The sequence below is a fragment of the Lathamus discolor genome, chromosome 2 (assembly GCF_037157495.1).
Source record: "Lathamus discolor isolate bLatDis1 chromosome 2, bLatDis1.hap1, whole genome shotgun sequence".
Classification (NCBI taxonomy): Eukaryota; Metazoa; Chordata; class Aves; order Psittaciformes; family Psittacidae; genus Lathamus; species Lathamus discolor.
Window position 1 is genome coordinate 45,205,534 of NC_088885.1, and position 23,773 is coordinate 45,229,306.

General features: G+C 42.8%; 1 protein-coding gene across 4 annotated transcripts in view; it reads right to left on the bottom strand.

Moving 5' to 3' along the window:
• NRP1 (neuropilin 1) overlaps window positions 1-20,696 on the bottom strand; it is a 117,124-nt gene extending 96,428 nt beyond the window's left edge. For all 4 annotated transcript variants that reach the window (XM_065666712.1, XM_065666711.1, XM_065666710.1 and 1 more), the window contains exons 1-3: window positions 20,590-20,696; window positions 19,913-20,423; window positions 16,463-16,637 (exon numbers count right to left, since the gene is read on the bottom strand). In XM_065666712.1, the coding sequence (XP_065522784.1) occupies window positions 16,463-16,637; window positions 19,913-19,979 (242 nt within the window). In that variant the 5' untranslated portion in view covers window positions 19,980-20,423; window positions 20,590-20,696. The remainder of the gene's footprint in view (window positions 1-16,462; window positions 16,638-19,912; window positions 20,424-20,589) is intronic.
• Between the last annotated feature and the right edge of the window lie 3,077 nt (window positions 20,697-23,773).

The following is a 23,773-nucleotide window of genomic DNA, read 5'->3' on the forward strand; positions in this document are numbered from 1 at the left end:
CTGCTTTTATTTATTTTGGAGAAATGATGAATATAAAATGTCTCTGCTGGACTCTGACATGGTGTGTACAAAGGCAAATGTCTGTTGCAATCGAGGGGGTGGACAGGGAGGAGGTGACAGAGGGAACTGCTCAATCACTGAAAGTTACTTTCATCAGTGTTTCCTTTGGCAAAAGCTGCTCAGAAAATGGTGGGGGAAAGGTGGGAGGGTAATGAAGAGAAGGGGGAAAGAGGGAGACAAAAAAAGCAAAGATTGAAAGTGTTTTTCGTACTCTAGTTGACTCATAAACTTTTTTGACAGATAATTCCTAATTATTTGAAAAAGATGGGCATTTTTCTGCAGATACTGTCTCTCATGACTTAAAACCCTGCAGAGAGTTAGGCTGGAATAACCTCTAACCCCTTCTTTAAAAACCCCTAAAAACCAGCAGACTAGGCAAACCGTCTATTTAACACCTGGGAAAAGTAGATACACTGCAAGAAATACTAATCTCTGTTCAAAACCAGACAATTCAAGAGCATATTTTTACAGTTTTATTTAGACACCAATTCAGTTTTCTGGTTACTGGATCAAGATGCTCAATGGTTGTATCAAATGCAGGCAGATGTATGAGTGAAGTTCCTGACTCAATGACTATAAGATCTGCTCTAACGTCTGAGCACACAGTTGTGACTGCTTCTCTTCAGAATTCACCAAGAATGCACATTAAAAGAGGCTGCAGGGCAAAAAACTACAGCTGCCTGACAGACAAGCACCAGCCTCATTTTACACAACTCCTGTCTGTACTCCACTGAAATAAAAACAACAGGCTGATTCATAGCCTCCAAATTATCCACGCAAGAAAAGTGGATCTTCCTCCCTATAATGAGAGTATAGCAGCCCCCTTCCCCAATGCTGTGCTGGGGAAATGGTGCAATCTGTCCCCTCACTGCATCTTTTATCCAGACCATACGCACTGAAACAGGCTTTAACAACTCATTTGTTAAAAGCTTGCACTTTATATGGTCCTTTAACAGAAAGCCCATTTTTGATCCTTTCCTCCAGATCTCAGTCTTGGGCCCAGATACTCTGGGAAGGTTTGCCATGCTGGCTGTGGCCATGACCGCATGCTCTCGCCATGGACCTGGGGGGGTTACACAGTGGTGCCTCCTCAGTACAGGGTGGAAACTGTCAAGACACCCTCAGCGTTGGTGAGCTTTGGGCAAAATTTACCTCCAACTGGACCAAACCTGCCTATTCTGGTCTGAAGTCCTGTCTGCTCTGTGCCCTGATACTGAGCTCAACTTCATGCTCTTTCTTTAAAAGATCTTTTCTGGGTTCTGCTGAGATTGGAGACCATGAGCCAGTGGGGCCTTGCAGCCACCACGCAGGGACATGCTTGGGGCCCTATTCTTCAGCCCTCCTTCTACAGTGGGTCAACCCTACATGATATTTCCATCTATCTTACAATGGAAACACAGAAGGGAACCTTCTTTTCAATAGAAGCATGGAATCTAAAATTTCTAAATGAATAAGGAGAGCTGGTGAGAAATGAGCATTTACTTGAGCAGAAAGGGTGGGATAGGCTGTGAAATAAAAGTTCTGAAACACCTTAACTATTTCTTCTTTGGTTTTATGGAAACATTTGGTTTTCCACGGATTGCTTCATTTTAGCTTTCGTATTATATAAAACACAATTCCTTTGAGCAGTAAATTGGATGAGGTGATTTCCTGAGGTCCCTTCCAATCCAAATGATCCCATGGCAGAATGAAGCAAATTTAATACGCTCAGTAAAACTTTGTTTTCATATAGGAGTCAAAGAAAAACAATCAAATTAAAAAGACATTTCAAAATTTTATCAGCAAAAATTAAATGAAATTCATGCCAAAAAATTGAATTGAATGCTGCCACTTTGCCTTCAGAAGAAAAGAACTGGATGGGTTTGAATTTAAGCAGTTGGCCTCAGAGCTAAGACAATGGAGTTTTCCTGGTTTATATACATGCTTACAATAAAACTTCCTAATATGATTTAAACTAGTTTTTCCCAGGGAAAAAAATACATTTTCCACAAAAGCCTTCAACTAGTGCAAACTGTGCTGCATTTTTGAGTGCAGTTCCCACACAAGCAAAACCCACCAGCCACCTAAGAAACACGTTTTCTGGTGCCGAGTCTGAACCCATCTGGAAAATTTTTGTAGTACTTTTCTGGTAGAAGCTATATAAGATTGTACTTTACTAAAATAGCATTTTCTCTTCAGGTTCCTTAGTGGCAATAGAGCAAAAAAAGGTGTTCCTTGGACACAATAAATAAGCGCGTGCATGCATATATACACAAATGTGTGAGATTTCTGCAGCACAGAAACATACAATTGAGGTTACAGCAGTGACAGCTCCATTATAATCCCATTTTCAAGCACTAGGAGCTTTCTGAGCTGTATTATTTTGTTACAGAGGTTTGCATTTGGCCCCTAGCTCATAGGTGATTTTTTTTTTTTACGGCTTCACAAAAATCTATTAATCCATTTTTGAGTTATGAGAGGGTAAAGAAATGCTTTTCCTGCCTCTTAGATTCTTTTAGCCTTGTTATGGCATTGATTTTTACACAGAACTTTCTGCAGAGTTTAATAGCAATCAGCAGCCTGATGTGTCTTAATGACTTCCTTTGTGCATTCAAAAAATAGCTAAACTTGACAAGTTGAAACCTTCCAAGGGGCCAGTGCTCTCTGAGTAATAGCTCCCAGGTCAGTTTGGGATTATTATTTTAAAGTAATAACAGAATAAAGACATTAAGTTTTCCATGAGTTTATAAAAATGTTTTCAAAATTAGTTTTGTCCTCAGAACAGCCCCTGAGTTTAGAGCTACACGGCCACTTCTCAGCTTGTGCACATTAAATTAGACCCACTGCAGTTACTGTAACTGCAGCAGGGAAGGATCCAAACGGTAAAGGAAATACAAAGCAGTCAATCACAACTTCATTGACTTTGCTAGAAACATGTAGACATAAAAAGGGTATAGTTAGGTGGAGGATGGGACACTTAGTGCCAATGTTAGCTGTTTTGCACAGTAATTCTGTGTAGTATTTGAAAGCAAGCAACCTCCTGAAAACATAAGCCTGCACAGCACACAAAATAACATGACATAAGAAAGATTTTTCCTGTGTCAGTCCACCTCATTTATCTCCAACATGCTTGCCAGTGGAGAGCAGCGGGACATTGTAAGGATCCTGACTGCAGCCAACATGATCTTAGTCCCAAACATGACAACAATTTGCAGATCAGAGTCTTCCTGAGCCAAAAGTCCACATGTCCTTGTGTTTAACGGCTTTCAATCAATTTTCATCTCATTTGTGTAAGTTTGTTTTAAGGCCAAGAAAACATGTAGCTTCCATAACAATAGGACTCCTAGTGCTATTTTATGAGTACTCAGAGAAAAGGATAGTAAAACTTGGAAGGATTTTTTTTTTTCTGGGATGAATTTTGCTTTCTGAAAGTTTTGATCATGCAGTAAGGTGCGAAGAAACATAGCCAAGCAGTGAAATCAATATAAAGTAATACTTCCATTTCCTTTTGATTCTATTTTCAATTCTATTTTTCTTCTATAAGTCTATCACTTAAGTATGAGTTTCAAGGCTGTGACTGAAAACAGAAACAGTAATGGGAAGCTGGGACTTTAACAAGAATCCATCTTTGCCAGCTCTCATGATTTTTATCATGAGTATCATGAAATTTGGTTGCATGTTTTAAAGTGTCAGCTGCTGATACCATAGTATTGTTAAACTTCTCATTTGAGGCGAGGAGTTTTCTATTATTATAACAGAGGGAATTCCCAAAGACATACTATATAGAAAATGGGAATAAAAGCAACAGTAATTTTGATACACATGGATTTTCATAAAGTTTCACAATTTTCTGAGGCCTGACTTCTGATGTCCAAAACTTGGAGTGGACAGCATTCAGAAAGAAAACTGCTGTGTTGTACTCAGGAGAATGTGAGCTTCCATGTCATGTATAGAGTGAAGATAGGGAAAGACATTGCATCAGGTGGACCAAGTGATCCACAAACCAGCCTGCAATGTTCTGAAAGGACATTAAGAATCAAGATGATAGACAACCTAGCACAGTACTTCCTGCATTATGTGTACTCTAACAATAAAAAAAAATTCTTTTTTTTTTTTTTTTTTTTTTTAATTTCATCATTATTCTAGCAGTAAAAAGGCTTTTGGAAACTCATGGGCCTCTGCTCCTCTACAACCACTGTGTGCACCAAAAGGAAAGTAATGTCCAAACCAAGAAAATTTCTATGGGATACACTGGCTCTTCAAAAAAAGGGTTTTCTGGAGCCTAAAATAGTTTCTTTCAGTCCAAAACAGATTGGGGAGAAATTTTACCATTGACTAGAAGGAAGCCAGAATTTCATCCTGTGTGTAAGGGTGGGGAATGCTCCCCCCATAGCAGACAGTGCAGGCCCAAGATCTTTGTGTCATCTGCTTCCACCCAGTAACAGCTTTATAGAAGTAAGCTAAGAATGAATAACTTAACAGCTGCTGAAGGCGTCTCTGAAGGGCTGTTTTCCCTCACTGCACATGAGAAGACAGCCATTAGCATTGCTGCTGCTAGGTTCACTACTCCTTAGGGGATGCTACACTTGCAGAATGGCCTGGTTTTGTACTGGCAATATGCACACATTTGAAATTGCTTGCATTTGGATCCTATTTGGTGCTCAGTTTTGAGTTAGTGCCGTGTCTGTTATAGATTCTTCTCATCACAGATAATGTGTCTCTTGTGAGCATGAGTCCTATTTTTTATTTTTGTTTGGATAACACTTCTCTCTGAATGTCGAAAGATTGCCACATGCATTTTTACACAGCAGTATATTGTTAAAAAAAAAATTAACAGCTAGAAGATGAATAAATACAAAACAATAGGAAATAACTATTACACTGCACTACATTTCCACCCAGCAGGCTCTAAGGACTTCACAAACACTGGTAAGTGCATGCTCAGATATTTTCAAACCAGAGAAATATTATCCTCTCTAAGGAAACTGAGGCACAAGGATGATGGTGGCATGGCCCAAGATCAAGCAGCATGCGAGAGTTAGCACTGTAAACAGCAATTCTGGGCACTTCTTTACAGCTGTTAGTGAAAGGAAAGGTTTGTACACATGGCAGAAGAACACTGGTCTTTATTCCACCCACTTTTAAGAAGCTCCTACCCATTCTGCATGAGTATTGAAGTCTGTTCTTGCTGAATGGCAAAACTTTGACTGACTTCACCCTGAGTTAATGCCATTTCATCTACAATATGGGCCTTTCTTCTGAGAATTTCTAGGGAACTGTAGAAATGTAGAGTCAGCTCCTCACTCAGCTGATATAAATCCCTGGTGCTTCACTATAGTAGAATAATCTCTGGACAAATTAAGAACATGGCCCATGAAAAAAGCTTCTTTTTTTCAGGTATTTCAATGAAAATTACCTGATAACTTTCAGATGAGAAAGAGCAGAAGCTGGGATGTGGCAAGGAAGGATATATTTTCCTTTCTATGCTGAGCATATGGGGACATGCAGAAGTTATTCAGTGATCAGATGTTTATTTTCAGAGCACTCAGAGATTGATTTCAGAGCATTGGGTGAGCTTTGGTTACACCTACAAGAAGGTTTTCACTTTGTGATGTTGGAGGTGGGGGGAGGAATAACTAAGAAAAGGAATAAATGTTATATGGAATATCATGGAGTGACAGTGTGCATATAGACAAGTTCCATGGAGTACGCAGGGTGCTTGAAGGTCACCCCACAGTAATTTATGCAGCTGTCTAGCGAGGCAAGTTAAAAAAAACTTCCTGGAAAGCAGGCAGAGGAACTGCTTAGCTTTGACACTTTGCCTAAGCTTTTGTTTGAAGAGTAAAAGCTGAGAGAAAATAGATGTGTCAGTAAATCCCACAGTACGCACATATATATATGTATGTGTGTCTATGCTGCAATTTGCAGCTTGCAATCAGGAAAGCAATCTAATTAATTTCTGCTAATAACTTTAGCTAACATGGTATCCAAAATCCTCTCCTAGCATTTCTGTCTAGTCATATAATGCAGAAGCAGGTCTATGCATTGCTTTAACAGCCACTTTAGCTATACCGGTTTAGAAACAATTCCAGAAAAGGCAGTGAAGTCCCTGCTACAAACTGTTGGCACTAGTGAGTTTTATTTCTGCAAAAGTACTGACATAAGATATATTTATATTAGAATACATGTATCCCCCAGTGCACGCTGTATAGTTTTAACTATACACAAACAAAACTTTAACTTAAACCATGAAATTGGTACAAAAATCAGTGTATGAATCAGTATTAGTAGGCTTCAGAAAACAAAGATTCAAGTCTCGAGTACAACAGGTATGGTTAACTAAAAAGGGTAAAAATCTGCAAATTAAAAATGTAATAGCCAGTAGAAGAAGCCTAATTGCCCAGGAAATGTGAGACTGGCTCTTGGAAGTAAGTTTTAAATTTAGTTTGGGAGGGACCTATTTATGTGGGAAAGGCTGAAGAGCATTGGTTTCTTGAATAATGACATGCTATGATGGGAAGAATGAGAAGCACTATAGGCACTATTAGCTGCAGTGTTCAAAAGTAATAACGAGCTTGACAATGGTGTCAGAGAAATGAGATGAAGACTATTATGTTGTTTGAAGGCCATCATCTCGTATAGCAGTGGAAGATAAATGAAAATGGAAACCAGTAAGGAACATAATATGATATGTTTACGGTATTGGATATTTGAGCTATGAGCAGGTGCAACACTACTGGCACAGTGGAGCTGTCTTCACTGCTTCACAGCTCAGTGTGGTCCTGTACCTATTGTATATACCTATACTATATAGCATATGTGCTATTGAAACACATCAGAAAACTTTTGAAATGCATTAGTATGTGTACCTGGTCTAACTGTTTGCCATCCGAAATACATGGAGATGAACCTAAATTGTCTGCTGTAAATGCATGTAAATAAGTTCGGATTTAAGCTCAGATATGAATATACAAATAGATATATAGAATTGTGACACAAAGTCTCAGGGATTTTGTGGGAATGTCAAAAAATGCTCAGCTTTCAGAACATTTGCCTGCCATGTTAATACACCTTATGCCTCTATCTCCAAAACAGATTATGGAGATGGCTGCGAAATAGAGAAAAAAAGAGCTTTTATTTAAGAGCTACCTTTGCATATTTTTCCAGACTTAACTAAAGCCATTCAAATGGAGCGACAGCCTAGGATTTCCTCTAAGAAGGGTTTTTAGCATAAGGGATGTAAGCCTCTCATTTTGTATCTGGCAAAGTGGAGTGATAGCTACGGAAATAGGCAGCATAGCCTACGTTTCTGCATGGTGATCAAGCTAAAGCTTTTCTAAATTGCTGATCTGCTTCCCTTGTTACAGATGAATACATTAGGGAAAGTCGGTAGAAGTTGTCTGGCTTAATGACAGATTGGCAAAAGATCCTGCAGCAAGACAAACTTTGATTCTCACCCATGTACTTACCAACTCAACCCAAAGCTTCACTATTATGAGCTAAGATTTTGGAGAATGAACGATAACCTATTTATGGTGATTTATGAATTGAGGGGACAAAAAAGAATGAAGATGATTTTTCTACTCTATTGTAAGTTACTCTGCAAGCATCTGAAATACACTGTTATAAAAAGTACTTATTAATTTGTGTAGTGCCATAAATGTCCCTCCTAGCTATTAGCCCTGCTCAAGTGAGTCTGTTTTAATTGACTTCAGTGGGACTGCTTATATGAATGATCAAAACTTTGGCTGTGAGGGCACATTTCTCAAAGTCTGAGGCAGAATAATCACATGGGTGTGAACAGACCTCTCCATCCTTCTTTAGGTTACCAACTTCCAATTTCAAAAGTGTTGTGAAAAAGAAAAAGAAAAAGGAAAAGAAGAAGGAAAAAGAAAAGAAAAAGGAAAAGAAAAAGAAAAAAAGAAAAAGGACTACCTGTATCTTCTTTTCCAACATGAAAAGCAGTAGGGCATGGCCCCAGCACAGGGCTGAGATGCAATGGCAGTGAGTACCCCCACCCACAGTGGAGTGCTCCAACCCTTTCCCACCCCACAGGTCTGATGGGCTGTGTCTTTCATGGGTGCATGGAGTAGCCCTCAGTGCAAACATGCAATGGAGCCCAAGCTGCTGGAAATGTAACAAAGGCATTAAACCAGGCTCTCATTCAGTGGGAGGCTCGGTCTGTCTCTGTTTAGGGGACGCATGGGGCATGTAGCCACTGCAGCTCTACATCAGCATGGAAGGCAGCAGATAACTGCCCAGTTTCTCCTGTACAACAGCTGGTTATTGTGCTTCAGGGATATGCATAGTTTCTTCTGGAAGAAATCATCATGTCAAATGGGTGTCTCTTCCACATATGGAGATATTTTCTCAATGGTCCTTTTGAGCCATTTAAAATCTTCATTTTATAGCATTACGTAAAATATTTGTAATGCTATTAACATGCAAGATGAGTCTAAATATGCACAATACTTTCCTGTTTCAATGTATTATTATAAAGCTCAGGCAGTTCAGAACCAGCTCTGTGTATCACAGAGTTTCACAGTACCTTACATGTGAGAAACAACCAGAAATTTAATTTTTTGAGGTTACGTTTCTAAAAACCTTTGATACTGCCTATGAAAATCAATTTCCTCCATGAAAGTTTAGGCTTTGGGTAGGGGGTTACTCTCACAGTTTTGTGAATTCCTACAGAAAAGCAAATGACCTGTGCTCCCAAGAAGTTGGCAGGTGACTTATTAAACTTCTCTCAAATCTCCTTCAGGAAGTTCATTAAAACTCCATTTGGAAATAGCCAGGTGCTTGCTTCCCACAGTGCAAGAAGGAAATCTGTCACCCTGCTTAAAAAATTGTTTGGTTACTTGGGATAAAGAAATAATCGTTATACCAAGCTGTGTGATTTTGTGATGGAAAACTGTGGCTTGGTGAGAAAAGTGCCAAGGTCAATGCAATGAAAGACCCACAGTGAACTCAGACCTGATTTCAGAAGTCAGTGGTGGATGGAGGCCAGGAGAACAAAGTCTTTTCTGTGGTTCACTTGAAAACATTTTCTAAGATTCTGGATAAACATAACACTCCAGCTTGAGAGAGTTTTTAGTTTGAAAACATATTGTTAGAAAATCTTTTTATATATTTTATGAGGACCACTAAGGCTGACAAAATTACCTTATTTGATGCTAAATCCTGACCTAAATACTATGGCCAAGTCAACTAACAGGAAAATAGTAGGGCTAAGCCTTTTTCATTCTTTATTCTGCCAAACCACTGCCTCTTGCAATCAGGATTGATTATAAACACCCAATTAAGACGCATTTGGAACATGATCTGAACACTAATCCTGTCTCTTTTTTCTCTTTATACCTAATTATCAGCCTTAAGATGGGTATTAGTGCTTTACTGGGTAGATTTACTTTAGGAACTACTAAATAAACTAAGAAATCTATACTATCTACATAAAAGGGTCTATATATGCATGGTCTTAAAGATGTGCATGTAACATTTATGCCCGTATCCAAACAGTTCTGTGTGATATGTAAGTCTAGACACATACATGTGAGACCATGTAGATCTTGCTTTTAGACATAATTTCATTCTTTGGAAATACTACAAATGAAAATAGTTGAGTTGGTTTTACATCAGCATGTGTAAAACCCTCTATATTCTAATTATCAGATTATGATCCAATGTTACAGCTTGCAATAAGATATAATTAAAAAACTAATTTTCAGCAGCACGTAGTTTTTTTGTTTAATTACATTAGCACAGGAGGGGTGTGTTTGGAAAGGACAGCACGGTGGGATTGACTGAAAACATATTGAGAGTTTCATGGGGCTAATGCCAACCACCATGGGTTGCAGTTTAGAAAGGACTTAGCTCTCTGTTCTGAGTTTGTGACAGAAGTCTCTGTCCACAGAAAGATTGAAGGATAGGCTTGTAAGAATCCATATTTGACCCTCAAATTTTTTCCTCTCTGAAGGGCATCTGGTTGTAACACATCAAGACAGAATTCTGCCCACAGTTAACTTAACTGTCTGGATTAACAGAAACACCTGCATATGATTGTTATTATAATTTTAATGCTCTACTGTACAGAGATCCAAGACTCTACTTTGCCAGGGAATGCACCATACACACAGGGCAATGAATGGCCTCTCTAGCTGTGATCAGGCAGTTTGGTAATGGTTTCCCTAACACCTCTTTCTGAGAAAACTCAAACCGCTACTCTAAAAGAAAGAATTGTTAAAACAGTTTGACAATAGAGACTTTCACGAGTTAAGTGCTTGGATGAACAACAAAAGAATTGGTTTATTACACTGTGTAATCAGAAAAACAATATAATTTCCAGCTTCTTTCAACTCTTCTTTAGTCTCTAAAGCACAATAAAATAACAGCATTATCTTTAGATACTTGCATCTGATACTTGTGTGCGAATACATGCTGAATCCTGTAGCAAAGAACACATACTTGTATATACTTTTATGATCCAGAATGTTTAAGAAAAAGTTGTGGGTTTTCTGTTTTGTTTGAGTGTGTATATATGTGTGTGTGTGTAGAAGAGGTAACATGCTCCATGTCTACTGCAACAAGTGTTTTCTACTTCCCTGATCCTACCCAGTTCCTGGGCTGATTCCGTTCCTTGACAAGGTTTACTGTAGCCTTCCAGAAGGTATCAAACAGCAGTGGTCACCATCAGGGCTGCCTGGAATCTAGCAGCATACTCTCTGAGAAAGCCGTTTGTGTGCTTCATGTAAATCAGAGAAATACCCTTGAAGTGCACCCAGAAACATGAGATATCACATGGTCCCCAAATCCATTGCAACGACTCATCCTATAAACTATGCCAAAAACATTTGTTTCTTGTTTTGGGGGCAGAATGGAGGATGATCCCTTCATCCCTTTAGTACTCCCAAACAGCCATTAACCCCAAACAGTTTCTGAGGGACAGATTTTTGAGGGAGACAGTGGGGTGGGAGTGCCTCTCCTTCGGCCCAGGTACAGCCTTCCCAGCAGGCTGGTTTTGGACCCCACGTACCACTCATGGCTGTGTCAAGCCTGGCTTCATGCCTTTGCCAGCCTCCTGCAGTGAAGTACGCAGTGGGGTGGCTCAAGGTGTATGGGCTGGGCAATCAAGTTAATTAAATGAGAGCAAACAGCTGCCCTCAGCAGTGAACAGTAGGCGTTCCCACCTCCCCTGGGTACCTTGTCCCCAGGCAACCCACTAAAAGCCCAATGCTGATGCTTAGAGGAGCATGGCCTGGCCATTAAAACCATATTGGAAAGCTGAGAGGCCTTGGCTTCTTCAGACTTCTCTGTTCAGCTACAGGCAAACATGGTCTCACAGGCCTGCTCCTTTGAATCTGCTCTTTTGCTAGCTCTGCTGCTTACCCCATGTTGTCAGCTGCAGGCATCTCACTACCTATTGAGCTCAACAGTGGTGGAGGGACAGGGAATTGGGAAGCTCTCACTGACATTTACCATCAAAATGACTGATACAGTCATAAACCAGCCCAACAGGGCCTGTGATGCACCCTTCCTCACAGCCTTAAAGTATAACGGGAAGCAACTCTGTCGAAGCACAAGGCAAAATCCCCGTTGCTTCCAACAGTATTGGAGCTGGACCCTCCATTACATCTGAGATGCCCTTGGTGCAGCTTGTGGAAGCAGTTCAGGACTGGTAAGCCTGAAGCCAGGCTCTAGCTGCACCTCTGGGCAGTCAGAAAGCATCTACCACGTGTGCAACCTTTGACAGGACCCTTCTGACAGGCAAGGCTTGACATACAGCCCAGTAACGTCCTTTACAGGCAGTTCTCCTCTAGACAGGAAGAAAGGACATGTGCACCCTCACCTCCATTGGCTCAAATCAAAGGGCTCAAACTGCCCCTGAACAAGAGAAAACTGACGCACAAGGCCTACACAAAGTAGCCCTCACCACATGGAAGAATAGGAACCAGGATTCAGACAAAAGCAAATGAAATCTTAAACTTTGCAGAAACTAAAGAAAGGCTGTGCCATGGCTTGCCTTGCTTCTGTTTATTTTACAAGCCTCAGTTTTTTATACCTACAGATTTATAGCATAAACCCATTGACATTATTTAGAAATAAAATGGATGGATGACTTTCTAATGTCATTAGGGTCTATATTCCATGGGGCTACAGTTTCATTCTGTAGGTCTGGACAGGTATGATTTCTTCCTTACTCTGGGATCTGAAGATTTGTTTTCTTCTGTATATACAATCACAGCTATTTTTTGATCCGTATTCTACAACTGACTGCAATTTCTATACAGCTCTAATCTCATCATTGTAACTAATCCTTAGTAAATGCAATATAAAGAATAATTATCTATGATATTTCTCCTTCTACAACTTGAATGTTTCCAAAATGGGTGATTTTTACATTCTAGGTGATTTGACAGCGTTGTTGTATATACTCTACAATTGTTAAGCAAGGGTGATATTTACTCTCTACATCTATAAATGATGCACAATAAACCAATTGTGCTGTGTGGTGTATCTGTGAAAACCCTGTAAAACAATACAGTCAAGTCTGGCAACAGAGTCAATAATTTGTCAGTAAGGAAATCAGTATTGGTCTTTCTCTGCTCAGGCCTCCACCTTTCTTAAGCCCTTTTCTTGTGAAGCTTCACATTCATTTTCTTAATGTTTTTAACCTAGTGTCTGTGAAATTTTTATTGCTCCCTAGATAATGACATCTGATCTGAATGTAACTACACACCTCTTTGCTCAGCAACATTTGTCACAAACCATTATAAATTATCATGCTGATAGTGTGCATTGCTGGGAAACCGGAAAAGTTCCATAAATTCAAAGTACTGTATCAGTGACATTTGTGTTTATTATCTTGGTATAAAGTTTTACTAGATTCAAGATGGCTGCATTTACACATTAGGATACTTCAGCAACACAAGACTCGTACAGCTTGCACTAAGTGCTGAAAAGCATTTACCACATGCAGCAAACACTGGAGCATTTTAACTAATATGTAGCCATATGTTTTGTCTCTTCATTTTAACCATGTTCCTGACTCAAAAAAATGAATGGCTATTACTGGTGCTTTCTTGAGAAAAGACAAAACGGCAAACAGGAATTATTTTTCTCTTAAAGTACAAACATTATTCCTGTTTCTTGGCCTTCTGAAGAGGAGGCAGAGCACTCATTAAAGTTAAAAGTTAAAAAGAGACTATGTATTTTTTCATTATGTATGTCCTTGATAACAATCTGTGGTTGACATGACTGCATACTTCCCATCGAGACTCAGTATTTCCATTATGCTGGTTCAGTGTTTCTGGCTAGATTGTTTTTTATGAGCTGAACCTAGCTTGTGTGAACATATTTTTAATTATTTGCGTATCTTTATTCTTCAAAACTGTGTAAGTTGAGACCTTTGGAATAGCTCCAGGGAAACAGAAATTTTTACCATGTTTGCTTGAAATTTAAAACAACTCAAATGGTTCTGATTGTCAGAAAATCATACATATATGAATTTTATTAGCAGTCATTTGAGAAATACTTATTCATTAAAGCATAGCATAATAAGTAGGTAAATCAAGGGCATATTTTTAAAATTAATTCCAAACCCTAACATACAAAGAGACTAACTGGGAACAGCTTCAGTACAGCTAATGCTTAAATTTGCTGCTTTTGATTCTCCTCAGAGAATCAACCTTTCACCAGTTTTACATTTCCGTACTCCTACCCCTCTACACAGAATAACATTTTTTAAAGTTAGATAAGGCTACTTGATTTTCTTGTTGGCACTACAGAACAAGAAGGTAACCTTTCCAAAGTCACATAGTTTCCCTCCCTGGGCTCAGGGGATCCTTGTTATTAATGTTGTTTTCAACGCTAACTAAGGTCCAAGATGCAATGAACAGCATTATAAAGAAGATTTTGGGAGTTATGCCAGCAAGCTAATCTTCTTCTCCAGTCTACTCTAATTGTATGGGGCATTTTTTGTTCCCAGACATGAATTCCCCTATCTCTCTTTTTGTATCTGCATTTCATATTTAAGTGCTTATTAATTTCCAGTGCTAAACCTTTCAATAAACCAAAGTGTAACCTAAATTGCACATTTCTAGATTTCAGACTGAGTTGCTAATAACTAAGTATATTAGGAAATCTGACTGTACTTAGCTGCAAAACCAAAAAATATTGTGATATGTTTTATTGCATTAATCTCCTGTTGTATCCAATATTTGGTACGAGGAATGTGAATTTTGTAAGTAGACGCTGAAATTTCAAACCACAGAGATGGCTGACAAATTCCTGTTGCTGAAATAATTTTCTATTACTCTGGTCCTAAGATTTTTGGCACAAACACAATCCCTCCCAAGTTAAAAAGAGCAATATTCAATATAAGTGAAGTAGCAACTGAGTAACTTAGCATAATCTAGAAGATCAGTATTTCAGTATAGACCAAATAACAGTGAAGTCATCACCACTGCACACTGCAAAGACAGTGCAAACAACCCTGTTTAGAGACTCCCTTCTACCCACTACTACATTACTGCACTGGGTCCCCTTTCAGAGGAACAAATAATGCATGGGGGAACAGTGGACAATGAATATTGAGAAGGGAGCAATGGAGGGAGGGAGTCAATCCCTTCCCTGGACCCAGTTCAGCTCAGTCTAGCACTGTTTAGCACAACACTATGCCACAAAGATTACTTGTTCCTCAAATAATTGTATGCTCTACACCATTTCACTGCTGTCAAAGACCACGTTGATTTTACAGCGTTGGAAAAACATGTATTCTAGCAAGGAACAAAAAGGACTTGACACTGAAATATGCTTGATTCAATTTCCTAATCTCTATCTCAGAAACAAGGAGAGACAGACAAACATTTTAAAGCATTAGGACTGTCCCACAGAATGAAAGCAAAACCTGTATCAAGAAGACACAAGGAAGTGAATCACTGCCTAAGCATGACAAATTAAAAATTAAAGAACGGGAAGTCAGCGTGTGAACATATGGTGTGAATATGAGCTGTGGCTCCAACACCACAGTAAAAACCTCATTTTAATGAAGAGTCAGCTTAGTTTTATGAGTATAGGGTTTTCCTGCACTGTCACTCAACTGTGATACTGAAATGCTGATATAGAAGAGATTATAAAAACAAACCAAACAACTAAGCACCATACTGCATCATTAAAGAATTTCATTTTTAAGGGAAATCAATAACTGTGATCTAAGTAAACAATTTATTAGACGATAGGAACAGAGATGTGCCTAGTAAAAAGGAAGTGCTTGAGTACAGTTGCCCTCTCTCTCTAAGGCCAACACTCTAACTTCATGGTTTGTTACAACCACTCCTGATGATGCTGAGCATCATTTTACAAGATCAAATCCTGTAAAAGCCCAAATACTCCCATGAAATACCAAACACCAATGGCTATTGAATTTAATCTTTCTGACATGCAGAGAAAACCATGACTGGCAGCATTAGTGAACAATAACTCTCTCGTGCAGTTGTCAGAAGGGGATGAGAAATCCATGATACTCAAGAATTTTTTAAATAATGAATCACTAAAATGTTTTCTTTATGAAGCCAGTGGCTAAATTTAGAGGGCATGTTGAAGAGGGCAATGACCTGACCCTGCGCTGCCTTGTGCAAGCTATGCTATGTGGTTTACAGATTTGGGTAAAAGTGGAGAACAGATTCTGGGAGGCTCTGACTCCCCTTCTTATTCCTGGTCAAAGGGAATAGAAGCAGAGGGGAGCAAAGGGAGCCTCAGTGATCTCCTTCCTCCTCTCAGGGCACTACTATAGAGCAGGAGGAAGGGGTAAAAGAGCTACTAGCTATAAATCAGCAGCAAAGGGAGAAAGGGGGAAATATGACTATTAGTCCTGCAGTCTGCTGCCCCTTAATGAGTGAGAGTAAATGCCAGACTGACTCTGCATTAAGAGGATTTGGTAATTCATAAACTGCCTGTTTCTGCTATAGGGTATTTGTATTGGTTGAGATTCAAAATGAAATGCATCTATTTAAAAAAAAAAATCTGGAGACTTACTCAAAAGAGCAAGCAGGCCAGCAAACACAGAATGAATCGCACCCCCATAACATGCGTCACCGCCATCATCCACCCGCGTGCCCATCAGGCAGACAGGATTCAAATATACTTTATCAAGCTCAAAAAGTTGCAAAGATCCTTTCAACACCACCACCCCACACCCCCAAACCAACCCAACCCAACCCAACCCCCCCTCCCCGCCCCGCAGGATGCTTCGCTGAGCGCTTCCTGCGTCTTCCCACAGCAACAGCAGCCAGCAGCCCCTGGGCAGCGGCTGGGAGCAGCCCCGGGCGAGGCGCGGAGCCCGGCGGAGCCCCGAGCGGCGGCGGCAGTGTCGGGCAGGGCCGGCAGGTGGCGCCGTGGCGCTCTGCAGCGCGGCGCCAGCACTTACTTGCAGTCGCGGTCCTCCAGGTCGAAGTGGGGGTTGAAATTGATCATGATCCTCTGGTAGGGCTCCGGGGCCTGGATCAGCCACTCACATTTTTGGCTGGGGTGGTAGGACTGGGGGTAGCCGGGAGACGTGAGGTACCCGGGGTTGACAATTTTGATAGTGTCGCCACACTTATCTGCGGGGGAAAGCAAACAGTTTGGCTTTTCTCAGTTCCCTCCGGCAGGCACCTGGTTTCAGCCTGCAGCAGCGAACCAGCCAACTGCTGTGGCAGTGCTGGGCGATGCTGCAGCCTTCTTCAAGCAAACTTTTGCTGCATCCTTCTGCTTTTAACACAAAGGCGTCCTTGCTACGTATTACCACCAGGAAGAGAGGGTTGCCTCTCCGTGCCCATCATGTCCAGCAGCTGGACAGACAGCAAGTAGCAGAAGATACCCCATTTCTAAACAGCATTTTTTTCAAAAAGCCGCCTGCCCCAAGCTAACAGTGCCCCTTACAGTGTTAAAACCTTGCATCCTCACAACAGCATTAATGTTGGCTCAGAAGGGTATCTGAGACAAAATTGTCTCTAAAAAATATAATCTTCTGAAGTATGAAGTTTTAAGGAAAGCTGGGAGGAGAGCTAAAAGGATGCTATTTGACCCCCTGCCCAGCTATGAGATAAGCCTGGTCTGTGTCACTGACCACTGGGATTGCCTTGGTGGATCCAATCTCATTCGAGGCAGGCCCTCCCTTTGTTTTATCAGTCCATAAATCTGAGCAGGTTGAAACTATCTGTGCTCTTCAAACCCAGAGTAGCAGAGAACAAAGTGGTTTTAGTGAAGCAGAAATCATCCACTATGTTTTTCTTCCAGGAAGTTTGTTCATGCTTAGAGACTGCATCAAAGTAATGGAGCAGAACCTTTCTGTTCCTTTTCTGTTCCCTCCCTCACCCCAACAACAACAAAGATCTATTTTTAATAGCTAAATAGTTGCAAAAGTTTCCAGAATCGCCAAGCGGGACTGTGAAACGTGGTATGCTGCCTCTTGCTCCTTTGGCCGGCATTGTCAGAGTTGCATTTTAAGGTTTACAGGAAAAATAAAAAGGGACAAGAAATCCAGCCTACACGGTCACTCACTTCACTGTCCAGTGCAGGTTTGTGTTACCACTCTTTTACTACTATGGATTTCTTTCTGTAGACCTTCAGGGAGAAAAAAAACTTTCTCCAGACATTGATCGTTTAATTTTGAGCAATAAAATATAACAGTAAACTGCAGACAGGAAGAAATGTCCACACTAAAAAGAAAGGCTGTACATCACTACATCCCAATAGTAGTATACACAAGCTGCAGTGCTGTATCTAATAACATTCCCTGTGAAAGCAAAATGGCATGCTTTGCTCTCAACATGAATTTATAAGTGTACAGGATTTTATTGTAGGAAAAACAGGTCAAATGGAAATGAATGAGGAAATGCACATCAAAAATGCATAAAGCTACACACTTTATAGAAATTATTTGCCATAAATTAGGAGGGAAGGGGATGATACATACTCAGCTGTACGGTCAAAACCCAGATATTGCTAATCATATTGCTGGGAAAGGCTATCTTATTACTTATTTCTGCCTTGCCTTTGAAAAAGGGCTGTTTTTCTCTGACCAGAACAAAAGGTGTTGCAACTCAAAGCCCAAAAGCTGTCAGTGGTGATCTTGCTAATCCGTTGTCTGGGGCTCTCAGGGAATCTTGCCTTGCCCTCCCTGTGTAAGCACACTCTGAAAGTGATCCCGTATCATTAAGCCCACTCCAGCCCTGCAAACAACATGGCAGAGTCTGGCATCTGTTAAATGCCTGAAATAAAGCAGTGCTGCTTCCAGTCACTTGACAGAGTCACTTCAGAGGACGCTGAGGTGGACTCACTACCACCAGCACTCCTTAATCTGTGACTTCTGGGAAAGTGACATTGTAATAAGATAATAGGGTCTGCTAGACTCCCTGGCTCTGTGCAATCTCTCTCACACTTGATTAAGAAGAGCAGTTTCTAACGACTTCGGACCATTAGTTCTAAATAGGGTTAATGAATTAATTTAGCAGACACTAGTACTGCAAGTAGGTGAAGGTGGCATTAGTAGGTCTGGTAGGTTTCACAGGAGGTTAATGGCCTTGGTGACTTCAGCAGGGCCACATATTAACTGCTAACAGTGAATGCTTCTGCCCAGTAACCCACTCTACACCCTTTCTTTTACTGGGGAGAAATGATCAACAAGCGCAGCGGGTGGCCCACTCCCACCCCTCAGAGGGTGCAGGACTAGGGGCAGTCCTGGTTTAGGTGGGAGCCACATGTGGGGCTTGGGGATGAGCAAAGCACACCTCTCGGAGCATCCCCAAGCCGGGCTTGGCACACTCCTCTAGTGCCTTCGCTCCTGCGCCACAGCGCTGGAGGAGGCAGCTCGTCCTGATTAAATTAAGCAGCCTCCTCAAAACGCATTGGGAAAGAGATTAACTTCCATCATAAAACATGCAATTTTAATACTCTTTCTTCCACGACACTCCACTTGTGGTCCCTTATTAAAACAATATACCAGAGTAAGTGGAGGGTGCTCTCTTCTTTTAATTACTTTGATTGAAAACCCAGTCAGGCAAAAGTAAATATTTGATAATTACTTAATAATAATTGCTCAGGATTTGTTGGGGAAGGAAAACTCACATGATCTGTTTCATGTGTGAGAGCTAAACGTCAATCAGTCCCACAATTAGACCATCTTTAAAAATGCATCACACAGTGAAATATGCACGGTGCCCTGGCATTGTTCAGGGAAGGAGGAGCGTGCTGCTTTTAATTAGTTGTGTTTTCAAGGACTGCCTGATAGTAAACTAGCTACATCAGTCATTTGCTAAGGAATTACTTCTCTTGGAAGGGAGTCTTGAGCCTTCACAGGGAGCCTCAGCTTCTCTCTTGGCACTGTACAAGTTGCATGTAAACTGCAGACTTAGGGAAGGGGTAGCGTAGAAAGCTCTCCATTTAAAGACTACCCGCAGGTACATGCACAGCTTATAAAAGGCACAATAATCTGAAATTTTAAGCTTTGGAAAAAAGAAAGGGCGGTGGGGGGAGCCTTCCCTTTAAAGCGTTCCTTATCTTTCAAATATCGAAGGCGAGACTTATTTAATTGCCTATGGGAGGAAACATTATTAAGATAATTGACTGTCCTGATGTAGTGAGAGAGAGCAGCCTGCTTTATGCCACTACCGAAAAGAACTGAAAATAAAGTCGGAAGGCGCTGCCGGGCAGGCGATTATGGGGCGAGGGCCGCGCTGTTGCCACCCGGGGTGGAAAGTTCCCCCCGCCGGGACAAGGATGGTGCCGGTGCCGTGCCAGTCCCCTCCGTACCCGCTGCCCGACCCCAAAGGCAGCCCCGAGCGCAGCCTTGTAGCCGCCCGCCCAAGCTGAGACCAGACGTCCCCGTGACACTCACCGCTTCGCAGAGCCCTGGCGAGGGTGAAGGTGAGGGCTGCACAGTGCAGGAGAAGTCCCCAATCCATTTTCCCTTCCGACAGCAGGGGAAGGAGGCAGAAAAATAAAAAATGAAAAAAAGAAAAAAAAAAAGAAGAAGAAGAAAGCCTTCCAGGCACAACTCTTCCTAGGTCTTAAATCCTCCGGCCGGAGTCAGGAGCAGAAGGCACGGCCCGCAAAGGGCAGTCCCGGGGGCAGGGCAGGCTGGCTTCTTTCTGCGCCTCAAGTCGCCCGCATCCTGTCATTTAGCTCCGGCTCCCTCTCCCTTTCCCCACACTTGTTTCTTCTCCAGGCGCCGCTGCCCCTGCCATTCCCAGCGAGACTAGAAAGCCAAATGAAAACGAGGGGGAAAACAAAAAACACCCAACGAAAACCAACAAACACACAAACAAGACAGACAAAAATCCTCGCGGCTGCTGGCACCTCGGGAGCGCTCTGCCTGGGCGGGCTCCGGGAGACGGGGAGGGGGTGCTCTGCGAGAGGAGATAAGGAAGGGAAGCGGCCGTGAGCGTGGACCGGCCGGCCGCTGGAGTTTGGCAAACTGGTTCCCCCCCGCCTGCCCCGCTCTCCCGCGGGGACGGCAGCCCCGGGGCGGCGGTGACGGGCACTGCCCGGCGGTGCCCGGCACCCCGCACTCACCTGCCCCGGCGGGAGGCGAGCGAGCGCGCCGGACGGGGAAGGGGGAAGCGCCCAGGCAGCTCCTGCTCGCAGCCTGAGGAAGAGGAGCGCAACTCAGCGGCAATAAGAGAGGCCGAGGAGCCGCCGTCTCCCAAGCCCCAGTCCCCTCCCCCTCCACGCCCTCCTCCTTCTCCTCCTCCTCCTCCTCAGCCCCCCAAGACACCGGCAGCGCGGAAGAACCAACAAACACGGAGATCCCCAGCCCTGACACCCAGCCGAGGCGGGGCTGGCTCGGGGGCACTCGGAGGGAGAAACGGGTGGGGAGAGGCAGCGTCCCCCGCCACGGCAGGTAGAGTGGATCCGGGAGGAGGCACCCACCTGCGCTCCGCAGCGCCCGCGCAGCCCGGCCCGGCCCGGCCCGGCCGCCCCCATCGTCCCGGCTCTGCAGGCTGAACCGCACACATGCACCGTGCCCGTGCCTCGGCTTGCTCGCCCCGCGGTGTCCCGCGGGCACCCTGCGCAGTCCCCTCCCCGCTCTTCCGCAGCCACTCTCTTTTTGCTTAGTGGGAATATGCAGCCAAGCCCCACGCGTGTCCCTCAGAGTCCCAGCTGTCCCCCAGTGGGACACCACCATCCCCTGTGATCCTAGGGGCTGCTGGCTGTGCTGGTGTGGGCTGTGAGGATGCCCCTAGGTGGCAGGTCACCCGGACGCACCGCCCTTGTTCGCTTTGCATTTCTGCATCTCTGGGGCACCTTCCTGAATCCTCTCCTTCCAGACCCTCTTCCTACCACCCTTCTTACCCACTCTGTCATTCCTGCCTCTCTCAGCTTCCCTTGTGGCTTTGCCACCCAGTCTGTCTGCCTCTCATGAGGCCTCTTGAGGGGTTGAGGAGCTGCTGGCGTCCCCCTGGGCCAGCTCTGCTTTCCATGGAGGCTATGTGGAATGAAATCCCTACTGGGAAGTTCATGTCTTCTGAACAGTCCCCCTACCCTCTTTTTCCCGGCACCAAAGGACAGGCACAAAGCAGTGACACAGCTCTGAATCCTGCTTTTTGGCTGAACGGTGTAATGCTCACCAGCTATGGGGCCTGTCCTTTCCTTGCCCCATTGCCCTGCCATACCAGCTATCCTTGTACCCAGAAGTGATTACCAAGAAGAACCCAACCGCTTCTTTTATGTGGAGGGCTTTGAGCTCCCTTTGTGTGGAGAAAATCCAGTCACTGGGGTAGGAGTTAAAAGGCTGAAAGCTGAAACACTGTGTTAAATGGTCCCAAAAGATGGGTCTGAGCTAGGAAAATGACCTGCAGCCAACAGTGGATGTCAGCCACTCTCGTCTCCCAGAGCAGAGTTTGAAAACAGTTTGTTACTGGTGCATAGTGAGGCAGACACTGTTAACGCTTTATCAGGAAAAAGGCCTGCTGGAGCATATGCTCCACAAGGAATCTCTCTGAAGGATGCAGAGGGAAAAGAGTTTGGCTTTGCTGGGGGCAGGGTCATCCTCCGAGTGTAGGCACAGCAGTAAATCCCTGTCCACTCTGAAGATATAACCATGTTTGAAATAGTTTTCAAACACAGTTGTAAGTCTGTAGCTACACAGATTAACTACAAATGTGTTACATCTGTGTTCAGAAATCATACACAGATTCAGCCTCCTTCATCCCTTTGTCTCTAGCCCAGGTTCTGAGCCTTCCACACTCTCTCCCTCACTGCCCTTTCGAAGCCCTGATATTAAGGTCAGCTGAAGTCTGGAGATTAAGTCCATACGAAATCTGTCTGCTGGTTTCATACTGCACACTGTCTCATCACTTTCTGAGTTTTTGCCAGGCATTCACCTTCCATGATTGCAGTTGTGTAACATCGTGCACTAAAGTGCAGTTTGAGTCTGTGAAGCTCCCTGTACGCTTCATTCTTTCCTTCCTTAGCTGCTGCCTCTGCCCTTGCTCTTGTCCCTGCTCCTGCCCCTGCCTGTGTCTGCAGGCAGGCTGGAAACCAGGCAGACTGGAACTAGTCAGACTTGAGTTATTGGGTTCAGTCTCATTTCCTCATCTTTAGGCAGTCTCTGGATCATCATATCCAATACTTACGCGTTTCCTTGATTGATTGGGATGTATATTTTATGGCTAGCACATTAAGCCCACTTTATTTTTTTTCTTTTATAGAAGTTCCCAGAACATGGGGGAAGGGAAGTGTTATCAGTGCTTTCTGATTATTAAAACTCTCATGCTGCTGGACAGTCCTTGAGATAAATTGGGTCTGTCCTGAAGCACTTCATAGTCTGCAACTGACTGAGAGACAACATGGGTTTTAAAATAGAATACATCTGTTTTTGAAAACAGACATTACCTGCTGGTGGTAGCTTACTGGGGGGGGTGCAGAAGTGTATACACGTTTGTTTAAAAACCTCTGTCTCAGAAGCCAAGAGTAATTCTGTAAGTGAAAAGTAGTAAGCAAATAACCAGAAAGCATGTATACTGGAAGTTACACTTGGTACATTACCGTGATGGCAGCTCTGGGATTAGTCAGGTAATTTCTGTGAATCTGTAGAGAGAAAATACTCATTTCCAGTTGTATGCTGTAAACCAACCAACCAACCAACCAACCAACCAACCAACCAACCAACCAACCAACCAACCAACCACAATGTGGTAGTCTTTTCAATTTGTTTTCCTGTCACGTTAAGAAGTCACTTTCTGCAGATATAGGCGCATCTGCAGATGCATGTAGCTAGTGTATTTTAAAGAAATTCCACTCTTTGAAAAAGAATTAAACACTTAAATGCAGACAGAACATGTACATTACTCAAGATGGTACAATGTGATAAATTGTAAGACTAATGATGAAGGTTGCTTTTATCACCTCAGCCTTCTCTGTAACCACTAATCCATACACCGAGGTTTATTTCAACATGCTCACGTCTCAAATATCAGTGCTTCTTCTTCTTGCACAGAGAGATGTGTACCAAGCTGCGAGGACAGCTGAGCAGGAATGGCCTCTGCTGTGGCTAACATGGCCCATGAAAGAGGAATTTTGCTCTTCTGCCTCAGCCCTCTGTGGACATGTTTTTTTTTTGGTTTTTTTTTTTTTTTGCTGTTGAATTCTGAAGGCCCAGGAACTATAGCGGAGTCTATACATTAAGGAGCTTCCCTAACATAATGTGAAAGGCATTAATCCAGTTTTCTTACCTATCTTTTTCTCTATAGTCCAC